The 14,299-nt window shown below is 44.0% G+C and overlaps 2 protein-coding genes across 2 annotated transcripts in view; one reads left to right on the top strand and one right to left on the bottom strand.

Annotated features, from left to right (window-relative positions):
- The window catches only part of LOC311146949 (dynein axonemal heavy chain 11-like), a gene marked incomplete at its 5' end in the record, with an annotated part of 48,652 nt that overhangs the window by 33,057 nt on the left and 1,296 nt on the right, over positions 1 to 14,299 (top strand). Inside the window, 16 exon segments of the mRNA XM_084183563.1 lie at positions 264 to 428; positions 2,402 to 2,542; positions 2,708 to 2,878; positions 2,962 to 3,084; positions 3,216 to 3,409; positions 3,906 to 4,054; positions 4,158 to 4,285; positions 4,522 to 4,659; positions 4,754 to 4,843; positions 12,477 to 12,668; positions 12,809 to 12,928; positions 13,004 to 13,246; positions 13,364 to 13,546; positions 13,657 to 13,772; positions 13,855 to 13,967; positions 14,100 to 14,240. Coding sequence (XP_084039689.1) covers positions 264 to 428; positions 2,402 to 2,542; positions 2,708 to 2,878; positions 2,962 to 3,084; positions 3,216 to 3,409; positions 3,906 to 4,054; positions 4,158 to 4,285; positions 4,522 to 4,659; positions 4,754 to 4,843; positions 12,477 to 12,668; positions 12,809 to 12,928; positions 13,004 to 13,246; positions 13,364 to 13,546; positions 13,657 to 13,772; positions 13,855 to 13,967; positions 14,100 to 14,240 — 2,407 coding nt within the window.
- LOC311146727 (cyclin-dependent kinase 5 activator 1-like) lies at positions 6,280 to 7,247 on the bottom strand (the record flags this gene model as incomplete). The annotated part of the gene is made up of 1 exon (XM_084183287.1): positions 6,280 to 7,247. The coding sequence occupies one exon, from the start codon at positions 7,245 to 7,247 to the stop codon at positions 6,288 to 6,290; it is 960 nt and encodes a 319-aa protein (XP_084039413.1). The 3' UTR covers positions 6,280 to 6,287.

Genomic DNA, 14,299 nt, shown 5'->3' with positions numbered 1-14,299 from the left:
TTCACAAAATGACACTTGAAGTTTGGTTGTGGTTGGTTTCTGCATAGTTGTGATCCTGTATGGCTCAGTTGGTAGAGCAGGGTGCTTATAACACCAGGGTTGTGGGTTTGAATCCTGGGGCCACCCACATGTAAAATGTAGGCATGAAATGATGGTAAGTTGCTTTGGATAAAAGTGTCTGCTAAATGATTTATATTATTAAAGTTTGTTTATAATGGTTGTAGTTATGTTGGGTTTGTGTTGTGGTTGTATAATGGTTGCAGAGTGACCTGACCAAGCAGCAGAACCTGTTTAAGATCGAGCTGAAGCTGTTGGAGGATGAACTGCTGGGGCGTCTCTCTGCTGCTGAGAGCAACTTCCTAGGAGACAACGTCCTGGTGGAGAAACTAGAGACCACCAAACACACGGCCGCAGAGATCGAGATGAAGGTGAGAGAGAGAGAGAGAGAGAGAGAGAGAGAGAGAGAGAGAGAGAGAGAGAGAGAGAGAGAGAGAGAGAGAGAGAGATGGAGAGAGAGAGATGGAGAGAGAGAGAGAGAGAGAGAGAGAGAGAGAGAGAGAGAGAGAGAGAGAGAGGGAGAGAGAGAGAGAGAGAGATAGAGAGAGAGAGAGAGAGAGAGAGAGAGAGAGAGAGAGAGACAGAGAGAGAGAGAGAGAGAGAGAGAGACTCACAGATAGTTTCTTCCTGATGGCTTCTAGTTTGTCTGCAGCCTCAGCCAGGTCAGCATTACAGAGAGAGAGAGAGAGAAATGAGACAGATAAATAGCTAAACTGTGCTGATCGATAATATGCTGATTTGGGATGTACAGTGGGGGAAAAAAGTATTTAGTCAGCCACCAATTGTGCAAGTTCTCCCACTTAAAAAGATGAGAGAGGCCTGTAATTTTCATCATAGGTACACGTCAACTATAACAGACAAAATCAGATTTATTTTCCAGAAAATCACATTGTAGGATTTTTTATGAATTTATTAGCAAATTATGGTGGAAAATAAGTATTTGGTCAATAACAAAAGTTACTCAATACTTTGTTATATACCCTTTGTTGGCAATGACACAGGTCAAACGTTTTCTGTAAGTCTTCACAAGGTTTTCACACACTGTTGCTGGTATTTTGGCCCATTCCTCCATGCAGATCTCCTCTAGAGCAGTGATGTTTTGGGGCTGTCGCTGGGCAACACGGACTTTCAACTCCCTCCAAAGATTTTCTATGGGGTTGAGATCTGGAGACTGGCTAGGCCACTCCAGGACCTTGAAATGCTTCTTACGAAGCCACTCCTTCGTTGCCCGGGCGGTGTGTTTGGGATCATTGTCATGCTGAAAGACCCAGCCACGTTTCATCTTCAATGCCCTTGCTGATGGAAGGAGGTTTTCACTCAAAATCTCACGATACATGGCCCCATTCATTATTTCCTTTACACGGATCAGTCGTCCTGGTCAATTTGCAGAAAAACAGCCCCAAAGCATGATGTTTCCACCCCCATGCTTCACAGTAGGTATGGTGTTCTTTGGATGCAACTCAGCATTCTTTGTCCTCCAAACACGACGAGTTGAGTTTTTACCAAAAAGTTATATTTTGGTTTCATCTGACCATATGACATTCTCCCAATCCTCTTCTGGATCATCCAAATGCACTCTTCAGACGGGCCTGGACATGTACTGGCTTAAGCAGGGGGACACGTCTGGCACTGCAGGATTTGAGTCCCTGGTGGCGTAGTGTGTTACTGATGGTAGGCTTTGTTTCTTTGGTCCCAGCTCTCTGCAGGTCATTCACTAGGTCCCGACGTGTGGTTCTGGGATTTTTGCTCACCGTTCTTGTGATCATTTTGACCCCACAGGGTGAGATCTTGCGTGGAGCCCCAGATCGAGGGAGATTATCAGTGGTCTTGTATGTCTTCCATTTCCTAATAATTGCTCCCACAGTTGATTTCTTCAAACCAAGCTGCTTACCTATTGCAGATTCAGTCTTCCCAGCCTGGTGCAGGTCTACAATTTAGTTTCTGGTGTCCTTTGACAGCTCTTTGGTCTTGGCCATAGTGGAGTTTGGAGTGTGACTGTTTGAGGTTGTGGACAGGTGTCTTTTATACTGATAACAAGTTCAAACAGGTGCCATTAATACAGGTAATGAGTGGAGGACAGAGGAGCCTCTTAAAGAAGAAGTTACAGGTCTGTGAGAGCCAGAAATCTTGCTTGTTTGTAGGTGACCAAATACTTATTTTCCACCATAATTTGCAAATAAATTCATTAAAAATCCTACAATGTGATTTTCTGGATTTTTTTTCCTCAATTTGTCTGTCATAGTTGACGTGTACCTATGATGAAAATTACAGGCCTCTCTCATCTTTTTAAGTGGGAGAACTTGCACAATTGGTGGCTGACTAAATACTTTTTTCCCCACTGTAGGTTCTGGAGGCGAAGGTGAACGAGGTGAAGATCAACGAGGCTAGAGAACACTACCGCCCCGTAGCGGTCAGATCCTCTCTGCTCTACTTCATCATGAATGACCTCAACAAGATCAACCCCATGTACCAGTTCAGCCTCAAGGTTACCAACAGCACTTTGTATTTCATTTAACCTTTATTTATACAGGTAATTCGAGACCTGTCCGAATGGACCAGTACAGACCAAATAACAAATAGATTATAGCTTTCTTGCTGATCTAGGCTTATCTTTCTCTTTTACTGTCTCCCTCTAACTCCCTCCCTGTAGGCGTTTAACGTGGTGTTCCACAAGGCGGTGGAGCAGGCAGAGGTGTGTGAGGACGTGAGGAGCAGAGTTAACACTCTAATAGACGACATCACCTACTCCACCTTCAACTACATCAGCAGAGGCCTGTTTGAGAGAGACAAACTCACCTTCACTGCTCAACTCGCCTTCCAGGTGTGTGTGTGTGTGGGGGAGAGGGGGCTGTGTGTGTGTCTGTGTGTTTTCCTAGTTCTAACAGTGTGTTCCCTGTTCTCCAGTTGTTGCTGATGAGTAAGGAGATAGATGTACGAGAACTAGATTTCCTGCTCCGCTTCAACATCGACCACAGCTACATCTGTCCTGTAGATTTCCTCTCCAACCAGGCCTGGAGTGCCATAAAGGTACACACACACACACACACACACACACACACACACACACACACACACACACACACACACACACACACACACTCTCACTCTCACACTCATACTCAAACACACAAACATGCATTTCCCCTCTTCTCCTCTAGACAATGAGTTTCACTGATGAGTTTCGTGGTTTGGACCGGGACATCGAGGGCTCCCCTAAACGCTGGAAAAAGGTGGTAGAGTCCGAGTGTCCGGAGAAAGAGAAGTTTCCTCAAGAGTGGAAAACAAAAAGTTCCCTACAGAAACTCATCATGATGAGAGCCCTGAGGCCTGATAGGATGACTTACGCTGTCAGGTGACCGCACTCTAACAATACCCACCACCTCCCAACACACACAGGATAGTTGAAGGCACATAATGTACCTTATCTCCCCTCCTGTCCTTTTTACTCCTTACTGCCGCCTTCTCTCCTCTTCTCTCCCTCTCCTCTTCTCTCCTCTTCTCTCCCTCTCCTCTTCTCTCCTCTTCTCTCCCTCTTCTCTCCTTCTCCTCTTCTCTCCTCTTCTCTCCTTCTCCTCTTCTCTCCTCTTCTCTCCCTCTCCTCTTCTCTCCCTCTCCTCTTCTCTCCCTCTCCTCTTCTCTCCTCTTCTCTCCCTCTTCTCTCCTTCTCCTCTTCTCTCATCTTCTCTCCCTCTCCTCTTCTCTCCTCTTCTCTCCCTCTCCTCTTCTCTCCCTCTCCTCTTCTCTCCCTCCATCCCCATCTTTTATATGTCTCTGGCAAATTATAATGACGATCAATCTCCCTCCACATACCCTCCCCTCGCTCTCGCGCACTCTCTTTCTGTCTGTAGGAACTTTGTGGAGGAGAAGTTGGGGGTGAAGTATACAGAGGGGAGGAAGACAGAGTTTGCTAAGTCCTTCAGAGAGAGTGGACCTGCCTCGCCTGTATTCTTCATCCTGTCTCCTGGAGTAGACCCTCTCAAAGACGTGGAGTCACTGGGTAACACTAAGACAACTAATTTTGTAATGTAAAGATCACTGTAAATCTGCATGAATATGACACACACACACACACTGAGAAAATATTGTTTCCATGGTAACAGGCAGGAAGTTGGGGTTCACCATAGACCTGGGGAAACTCCACAATGTGTCTTTGGGTCAGGGTCAGGAGGCTGTGGCTGAGGTCGCCATGGAGATGGCTGCTAAGGAGGGACACTGGGTCATTTTACAGGTATGGCTATCCTGCTATATACTGTACATAAAACATAATACATTCATTCATCATTGCATCCATCCATCCTTCCATCCATTCATTGTTTCATTAATCAATTTATTAGTTTGTTCGCGCTTACATTTGTTCATCCATCCATCCATTCATCCATTCATCCATTCATTCATTCATTCATTCATTCATTCATTCATTCATTCATTCATTCATTCATTCATTCATTCATTCATCTCTGTCAGAATATCCACCTGGTGGCTCGCTGGCTGGGGTCGTTGGAGAAGCTTCTGGAACGCTGCTGTGAGGGCAGTCACCAGGACTACAGAGTGTTTATGAGTGCTGAGCCTGCCCCCACACCACAGGAGCACATCATCCCTCAGGTACACACACACACACATACACACACATGCATTTATAATAACACGGTGTGTTTTCCTAATTTAAAAGTGTGTTTGTTCTCCTCTCCTCACTCAGGGCATCCTGGAGAATGCCATCAAGATCACCAACGAGCCTCCCACTGGCATGCATGCCAACCTTCATGCTGCTCTGGACAACTTCGACCAGGTACAGGAATGTGTGTATTAATGTCTGTCTGTCCACTGGTGTTAGGGATGGGCAATTGAAATTATTGTTCAAAATAATCTCATCAAATGTTTGATTCACACTTTATAATAATGTCCAGTAATAGATCATTTATAAGGCTATTATAAACAGTTCTCACTATTTACTAATTGCTGTTTCTACATTTGCAAATGTTAGTAAGCTATACATAGTTATTTATAAACTTTCAAATGAATTATTGGATAATTTATTAGATGTTTAATATAGACCCTTATAAAACATTTACTAATCATTAGTAAAGTACAGTGGTGTAAAGTAACTAAGTAAAAATACTTTGAAGTACTACTTTGAGGTATCTGTACTTTACTTGAGTTTTTATATTTTTTACAACTTTTACTTCTACTTGACTACATTCTGAAATAAAAGATGTGCTCGTTACATTTCTAATGCTCAGGCAGGACAGCAAAACGGTCAAATTCATGTACTTATTAAGAAAAATGCATCCCTACTGCCTCTGATCTGGTTTGTAAAAGATTGTTGAACTGTGTCCCTGGATTCCCATAAATAAATAAAAAATAAAGGCAATTAGCATAATATAAGGAATTTGATATATAGCCTTTGCTTTCACATTTGATACTTAAGTACATATAAAACCAGATACTTTTAGACTTTTAGTGAAGTAGTATTTTACTGGGTGACTTTCACTTTTACTTGAGTCATTTTCTTTACTTTTACTCAAGTTTTACTGAATTGGGTACTTTTTCCACCACTGGTAAAGTATTATCTCCACCAAGATCTCAAAATGACATGGAAAATATCAATTGTAAAATAATAAGGACACAACACTGGATGTTTAAGAGCATTTTATTCCAAAACAGTCACACTGTTCGTTCAAGTTCATCAGAACCAATGGTCCTCAAACGAACCCCTGTCCCCCAGAACTGTCCAGTCCTGTGCTTGCTGTGGGGGAACATGGGTGTTCACTTCACAGTCTAAAGCGGCAGGGTTGCAGCTTGTCTGTTCAACCATGATCTGAGCACTAGCCCACTCACACAAGGGTGCCTCCTTCCCTCCCGTGGTAGAAAGTGCACATCTCACACAGTCAGAACAGTAGGCTGGTAGGCTGCAGCCTGTGTGATGTGAGCACTAGCACAGTCACTCGTGTGCCTCCAATCCTCCCGTGGTAGGCAGTGCACACGTCAGACAGTCAGCTGGTACAGTAGATAGTAAGCTACAGCCTCAGTCCTCTACACATTCATACCTACCGATTTGTGTTCTCTTTCAAGCCAAATTAACCCTAATATTAACCCTTAAAATCTATAAATCATATTTTCCCATCAAAGCTCACCCTCTACCCATTCCCTGAACCAATCCTCCTCCCTCCCATTTTGAAATGTCAGGCTATAGTAGGCCCCTCCCCTCCCCTGGCCCCTCTACCCTAGGTCCCTCACTGAGTGCTGTACACACCGCTGAGCAGGCGGCTCTTCTTCTCCTCCTTCTGGCTCTCGTTCTTCAGGTCAGCAAACATCTGGGAGAAGAAGTTAGGGTCTGTGTTCATCTGGAGCATCTTACCACTCATCAGCTTGGTGATGGACATGCAGCGGATCCAGAAGGTCTGCCTGCAGGTCTCCACCAGGAAGGGTCCCAGGGGGTAGGAGATCTGGTTGCCAATGTAGGAGCAGGTCGTGTAGAGGCAGGTAAGCAGCACGGCTTGCAGCTCATGCAAGGTGGCCACCTCGGAGGAGACCGCCTCGCGGCACAGCATGTAGAGGAAGACCACCATGGCCGGGTTGATGCAGCTCTGGTTCTGATAGCAGTTGTCCAGCAGATAACGGTCAACCACCCGCAGCCACAGCTCCGGGTCCATGGAAGACATGTCCTGGATCAGGTAGCAGCGCCGGCACAGGAACTCACCCAGGCAGCGCAGCAGCTCGCCGGTTGTAGCATGGACCATCACCAGCCTCTTGGGCGTGTCGAGGTCCTGGACGATCACCGTCTGGGGCATGTCGGGGGCCGTGTTGGAGTTGGTCAAGGGGGCCTTCTCGACCGACGAGGCGGCGTTGTTGGAGCTGTTGGCGATGGCTGGAGTTCTCTGGTACTGGGTGGACAGCTTGTCACAGGATTGAGACTTCTCCAGGGTGAGGGTGGACAAGTTGGAGGAGGACTGAGACTTCTCCAGGTTCTCGTTACTCAGATGGGCGATGTTGTTTTGGTTGGTGTTCTCGTGGGCCTGCACCTTCTTGGAGCCTTTCCTCTTCACAATCCACCTCCATGGCGAGTAGCGCTTCAGGGTCTTGTCTTTGCCGCTCTTACGGGTCTGGACTTCAAAGAAGTGGCCCACCGTGTCCGGCCCATCTTTGAAGTGGACTGCCTTCTCGCGGAGTGAGATAGACATTGCGGATCCCATGGTCAATAGTGCCTGTGGAAAACAAAATGCTTCAATATTAGCAAAATGAAATGCATGGCATCAGTTCAGTAGGCCTATCTAGCTCAGCTCTGGGTGTCTCCCAGATGGCAACCTATTCCCTATATAGTGCACTGCTTTTTACCAAGGCCTATAGGAGTCTGGTCAAAGTAGTGCAATATATAGGAAATAGGGTTCCATGTGGGACATAATCTAAATCAAAGAGTATTAAGCATAGACATTAGGGTTATGTGTTCATAAACATGAGAAATATAACATTTCAAAGCAAAACAAAAATATTACTCACTGATTTCAAGTTGATATGTGAAAAATTGTAAAGATAATTCAATATTTTCTTCGTTAATTGAAAGGTAAAGACGGGTTGTCCAGGTGCTTTGAGTTCAAGGCTGTTATGGTTGTGAACATCGGAATTGTCCAAGGTTCTGAAATCGAGCGTTCTGAAATTGTGTGTCCCCGTCGTAATAAAGAGGCATGTCATAGAGGCGATTTTGTGAAAGATTAAGTTTGATGTTGGCAAAATAATTAAATAACACAAATAAATAAAGTCCGATTTTCGCCATGATAGAATTTGCCTCATATTTGCTATAGCCTAGCTCAATACGTTGAAAACGAAATCATCTTTGAGTGACTGCTACGCTACAGCGTTATATTTCTGGCCTCAATGGATGAATAACATGTATCTGCGAGTGTTTTGCATGGATCTCAATGGTCTGTCAAATTAAATTGGCACCTCTGTCAGGTGCGCGCTTATCTCGTTCACCACCAGACTCTTCTTCCCCCTAAAGGGTGCGTTAGTCATTTCACTTTAGCAATCTACTCCGATAATGAGCATTTAGCCTAGGGACAAATAGGTGCTCGCCTATAATCGCTATTTGAAGTGGGGAGCATACAGGCCTACTTCTATGTCAGGACTGACTGAAGGACTAGCTTAAAATGCGTTATAGAAGTAGGCTAAATAGCCTTTTCGTGTAAAACGCAACATAAGAACCAGCAGTAGCTCAAATAAAAACGTCTAAAACTACACTCCAAAGTTATAAAAAAAGATATACCGTACCAGTTAAAGGTTTGGACACACCTACTCATTCAAGGGTTTTTCTACATTGTAGAATAATAGTGAAGACATCAAAACTATGAAATAACACATATGGAATCATGTAGTAACCAAAAAAGTATTAAACACATAAACATTTATTTTATATTTGAGATTCTTCAAACACCGCTCTTGCTGCTGGTGATTCTCAGATCCACCTCTAGGCAGACGACACCATTTTGTATACATCTGGCCCTTCATTGGACACTGTGTTAACAAACCTCCAAACGAGCTTCAATGCCATACAACACAACTTCCGTAGCCTCCAACTGCTCTTAAACACAAGTAAAATGAAATGCATGCTCTTCACCCGCCCAAAGTCCCATATACTACCCACCACTGCGACCTGTATGCTCTTGTTGGCTGGTCCACACTACATATTCGTTGCCAAACCCACTGGCTCCAGGCCATCTATAAATCACTTCTAGGCAAATCCCCTCCTTATCTTAGCTTATCCTAATCTCTGAAGCTGGAGACACTTATCTAACTTCAAGCATCAGTTGTCAGACCACCTTACTGATCACTGCACCTGTACACAGCCCATCTGAAATTAGCCCACCCAACTACCTCATCCCCATATTGTTATTTATTTTTGCTAATTTACACCCCTTTATCTCTATTTGCACATTATCTCTTGTACATCTATCATTCCAGTGTTAATACTAATTGTAATTATTTTGCACTATGGCCTATTTATTGCCTTACCTCCATAACTTTCTACATTTGCACACACTGTATATATTTTCTGTAGTATTTTTGACTTTATGTTTTGTTTTACCCCATATGTAACTCTGTGTTGTTATTTTTATTGCACTGCTTTGCTTTATCTTGGCCAGGTGGCAGTTGTAAATGAGAACTTGTTCTCAACTGGCTTACCTGGTTAAATAAAGGTGAAATTAAAAAATTAAAAAATCAGTTGCCTTGATGACAGCTTTGCACACTACTGGCTTAACCTAGAATGCTTTTCCAACAGTCTTGAAGGAGTTCCCACATATGCTGAGCACCTGTTGGCTGCTTTTCCTTCACTCTGTGGTCCGACTCATCCCAAACCATCTCAATTGGGTTGAGGTCGGGGGATTGTGGAGGCAAGGTCATCTGATGCAGCACTCTCATTCGTGGTAAAATAGTCCTTCCACAGGCTGGAGGTGTGTTGGTTCATTGTCCTGTTGAAAAACAAATTATAGTTCCACTAAGCCCAAACCAGATGGGATGGTGTATCGCTGCAGAATGTTGCGGTAGCCATGCTGGTTAAGTGTGCCTTGAATTCTAAATAAATCACAGACAGTGTCACCAGCAAAGCACCCCCACACCATAACACCTCCTCCTACATGCTTTACGGTGGGAAATACACATGCAGAGATCATCCGTTCACCCACACCACGTCTCATAAAGACACGGCAGTTGGAACCATACATCTCCAATTTGGACTCCAGACCAAAGGACAAATTTCCATCGGTCTAATGTCCACTGCTCGTGTTTCTTTGCCCAAGCAAGTCTCTTCTAATTATTGGTGTCCTTTAGTAGTGGTTTCTTTGCAGCAAATCGACCACGAAGGCCTGATTCACACAGTCTCCTCTGAACAGTTGATGTTGAGATGTGTCTGCATTTATTTGGTCTGCATTTTCTGAGGCTGGTAACTCTATTTAACTTATCCTCTGCAGCAGAGGTAACTCTGGGTCTTCCATTCCTGTGGCAGTCCTCATGAGAGCCAGTTTCATCATAGCACTTGATGGTTTTTGCGACTGCACTTGAAGAAACTTTCAAAGTTGTTGAAGTTTTCCGTATTGACTGACCTTCATGTCTTAAAGTAATGATGGACTGTCATTTCTCTTTGATTATTTGAGCTGTTCTTGCCATAATATGGACTTGGTCTTTTATCAAATAGGGCTATCTTCTGTATACCACCCCTACCTTGTCACAACACAACTGATTGGCTCAAACACATTAAGAAGGGAAGAAATTCCACAAATTAACTTTTAAGAAGGCACAGCTGTTAATTGAAATGCATTCCAGATGACTACCCCATGAAGCTGATTGAGAGAATGCCAAGAGTGTGCAAAGCTGTCAAGGCAAAGGGTGGTTTCTTTGAAGAATCTCAAATAAACAAATCAAAATATATTTTATAACACTTTTTTGGTTACTACATGATTCCATATGTGTTATTTCATAGTTTTGATGTCTTCACTATTATTCTACAATGTAGAAAATAGTAAAAATAAAGAAAAACCCTGGAATGAGTAGGTGTGTCCAAACTTTTGACTGGAACTGTGTATATATATATATCATGGTATATCCTTGTGTGCAAGAATGTCTTAAGAATCGAAATACTTACAACAGTTGATCCAATTCTAGCCTAAGCTCGGTTTGAATATTCAAGTACCTCCCCATCCCTAACTGCTGTCCTAATACAGTTGAAGTCGGAAGTTTACATACACCTTAGCCAAATACATTTAAACTAAGTTTTTCACAATTCCTGACATTTAATCCTAGTAAAAATTCCCTGTTTTAGGTCAGTTAGGATCACCACTTTATTTTAAGAATGTCAGAATAATTGTAGAGAGAATGATTTATTTCAGCTTTTATTTCTTTCATCACATTCCCAGTGGGTCAGAAGTTTACATACACTCAATTAGTATTTGGTAGCATTGCCTTTAAATTGTTTAATTTGGGTCAAACATTTCGGGTAGCCTTCCACATGCTTCCCACAATAAGTTGGGTGAATTTTTGCCCATTCCTCCTGACAGAGCTGGTGTAACTGAGTCAGGTTTGTAAGCCTCCTTGCTCGCACACGCTTTTTCAGTTCTGCCCACACATTTTCTATAGGATTGATGTCAGGGCTTTGTGATGGCCACTCCAATACCTTGACTTTGTTGTCCTTAAGCCATTTTGCCACAACGTTGTAAGTAGGCTTGGGGTCATTGCCCATTTGGAAGACTCATTTATGACCAAACTTTAACTTCCTGACTGATGTCTTGAGATGTTGCTTCAATATATCCACATAATTTTCCTTCCTCATGATGCCATCTATTTTGTGAAGTGCACCAGTCCCTCCTGCAGCAAAGCACCCCCACAGCATGATGCTGCCACCTCCGTGCTTCACGGTTGGGATGGTGTTCTTCGGCTTGCAAGGTCCCCCTTTTTCCTCCAAACATAACGATGGTCATTATGGCCAAACAGTTCTATTTTTGTTTCATCAGACCAGAGGACATTTCTCAAAAAGTACAATCTTTGTCCCCATGTGCAGTTGCAAACCATTGTCTGGGTTTTTTATGGCGGTTTTGGGCAGTGGCTTCTTCCTTGCTGCGCGGCCTTTAAGGTTATGTCGATATAGGACTTGTTTTACTGTGGATATAGATACTTTTGTACCTGTTTCCTCCAGCATCTTCACAAGGTCCTTTGCTGTTGTTCTGGGATTGATTTGCACTTTTCGCACCAAAGTACATTCATCTCTAGGAGACAAAACGCGTCTTCTTCCTGAGTGGTATGACAGCTGCGTGGTCCCATGGTGTTTATACTTGCGTACTATTGTTTGTACAGATGAACGTGGCACCTTTAGGCATTTGGAAATTGCTCCCAAGGATGAACCAGACTTGTGGAGGTCTATAATTTTTATTCTGAGGTCTTGGCTGATTTCCTTTGATTTTCCCACGATGTCAAGCAAAGAGGCACTGAGTTTGAAGGTAGGCCTTGAAATACATCAACAGGTACACCTCCAATTGACTCAAATGATGTCAATTAGCCTATCAGAAGCTTCTAAAGCCATGACATCATTTTCTGGAATTTTCCAAGCTGTTTAAAGGCACAGTCAACTTAGTATATGTAAACTTCTGACCCACTGGAATTGTGATACAGTGAATTATAAGTGAAATAATCTGTCTGTAAACAATTGTTGGAAAAATTACTTGTGTCATGCACATATTAGAAGTCCTAACCGACTTGCCAAAACTATAGTTTGTTAAAAGGAAATGGGAGTGGTTGAAAAACTAGTTTTAATGTCTCCAACCTAAGTGTATGTAAACTTCCGACTTCAACTATATATTATCAATATCTCACAAACTCCTTCCACAACCACCCTCGCTCTCTCTCTCTCGCTCTCTCTCTCTCTGTCTTTCTCTCTGTAGGACATATTGGATCAGTGCAGTAGAGAGCAGGAGTTTAAGACCATCCTGTTCTCTCTGTGTTATTTTCATGCCTGTGTGGCTGAGAGGCGTAAGTTCGGTCCTCAGGGTTGGAACAGGAAATACCCCTTTAACACTGGAGACCTCACCATCTCTGTCAACGTGCTCTACAACTACCTGGAGGCCAACTCACAGGTCACTGTTTACCGTGTTATAGTGATCAGGATGGTGATGATCATGACTGTATTGATGATTGATGATGTTTATATTGATGATGATGATGAGTCATTGTTCATGTATTTTGTGTGTGCGTGTGTGTGCTTGCGCATGTTTAGGTGCCGTGGGAGGACTTGCGCTATCTGTTTGGAGAGATCATGTATGGAGGTCACATCACAGACGACTGGGACAGAAGACTCTGTAGAACCTACCTGGAGGAATATATGCAGCCCAACCAGGTGTGTGTGTGTGTTACGATTGTGATGATAGTGTTAAAAATAAACCTACACCCTTTCCATCCTGTTTCCCACCAGTTTGACAGGAAGTTGGCTCTGGCTCCGGGCTTTGTGGTTCCCTCCAACCTGGACTACCAGGGTTACCATGGTTACGTAGATGAGATGCTGCCCCACGAGAGCCCGGTGCATTATGGACTACACCCCAACGCAGAGATAGAGTTTCTGACGGTGACCTCTGATAACCTCTTCCACACACTGCTGGAGCTGCAGTCACCTGATTCTGTGATGGGAGAGGGGGCTTCACAGACCGTAGAGGAGAAGGTGTGTGTGAGAGACACACACACACACACACACCAGGCATATTCATAACAGACACACTCATAGCAGACACACACATACAGCGGACCCACACACACTCATCCCTCATCCTCCCTGCAGGTGAAGACCATCCTAGACGAGGTGTTGGAGAAGCTTCCAGAAGAGTACAACATGTCAGACATCACGTCTAAGACTGCTGAGAGATCACCATACATCCTGGTCTGCTTCCAGGAGTGTGAACGTATGAACACGCTCATCTACGAGATACGACGCTCACTCAAGGAGCTGGACCTGGGGCTGAAGGTGGGTTAGGGGCTAGGGGTCAGCTGGGAAATTAGACTAGGACTGATAGATGACATAAGGGTGAATTGGTAGTTGTCTCTCATAACAGTGATGTTTTTTTCTCCTTCCAGGGTGAGCTGGCTATCTCCTCAGAGATGGAGCAGATCCAGTCAGCTCTGTTCTTTGATAACGTCCCAGACACCTGGACCAAACTGGCCTACCCCTCCACTTACAGCCTGGCCCAGTGGTGAGTCACTGTGTGTACTCTCCCACTGTCCCAACGTGTACTTAAGATGATGTGTTGCTATGTGTGTGTGTGTGTTTACCAGGTATAATGACGTGTTGCTGCGCTGTAGAGAGCTGGACAGCTGGACACAGGACCTGGCTCTGCCCACCGTCGTCTGGCTGTCTGGACTCTTTAACCCACAGTCCTTCTTAACAGGTAACATACACGCACATCCCCCTACACACTTACAAACAACATACCCAACCAACTTATGTTGTAACTGTCAGTTGCCTCTTGGTATTCTCTGTTCAGTGGAATTATTTGCTCAACTACCCTCTCTCCCTCCAGCGGTGATGCAGTCTCTGGCTCGTAAGAATGAGTGGCCGTTAGATAAGATGAACCTGACTGTGGATGTGACTAAGAAATTTAAGGAAGAGTTCAACCAGCCTGCCAGAGAGGGAGCATACGTATACGGACTATACATGGAAGGTATACACTCCTCTCCTTCTCATGAACACATACATCCTAGTTCATTTATCTTCATTTTT

This window comes from Coregonus lavaretus (genome assembly GCF_964263955.1).
Source record: "Coregonus lavaretus genome assembly, chromosome: 19".
Classification (NCBI taxonomy): Eukaryota; Metazoa; Chordata; class Actinopteri; order Salmoniformes; family Salmonidae; genus Coregonus; species Coregonus lavaretus.
This window is presented reverse-complemented; position numbering and strand designations above follow the sequence as displayed.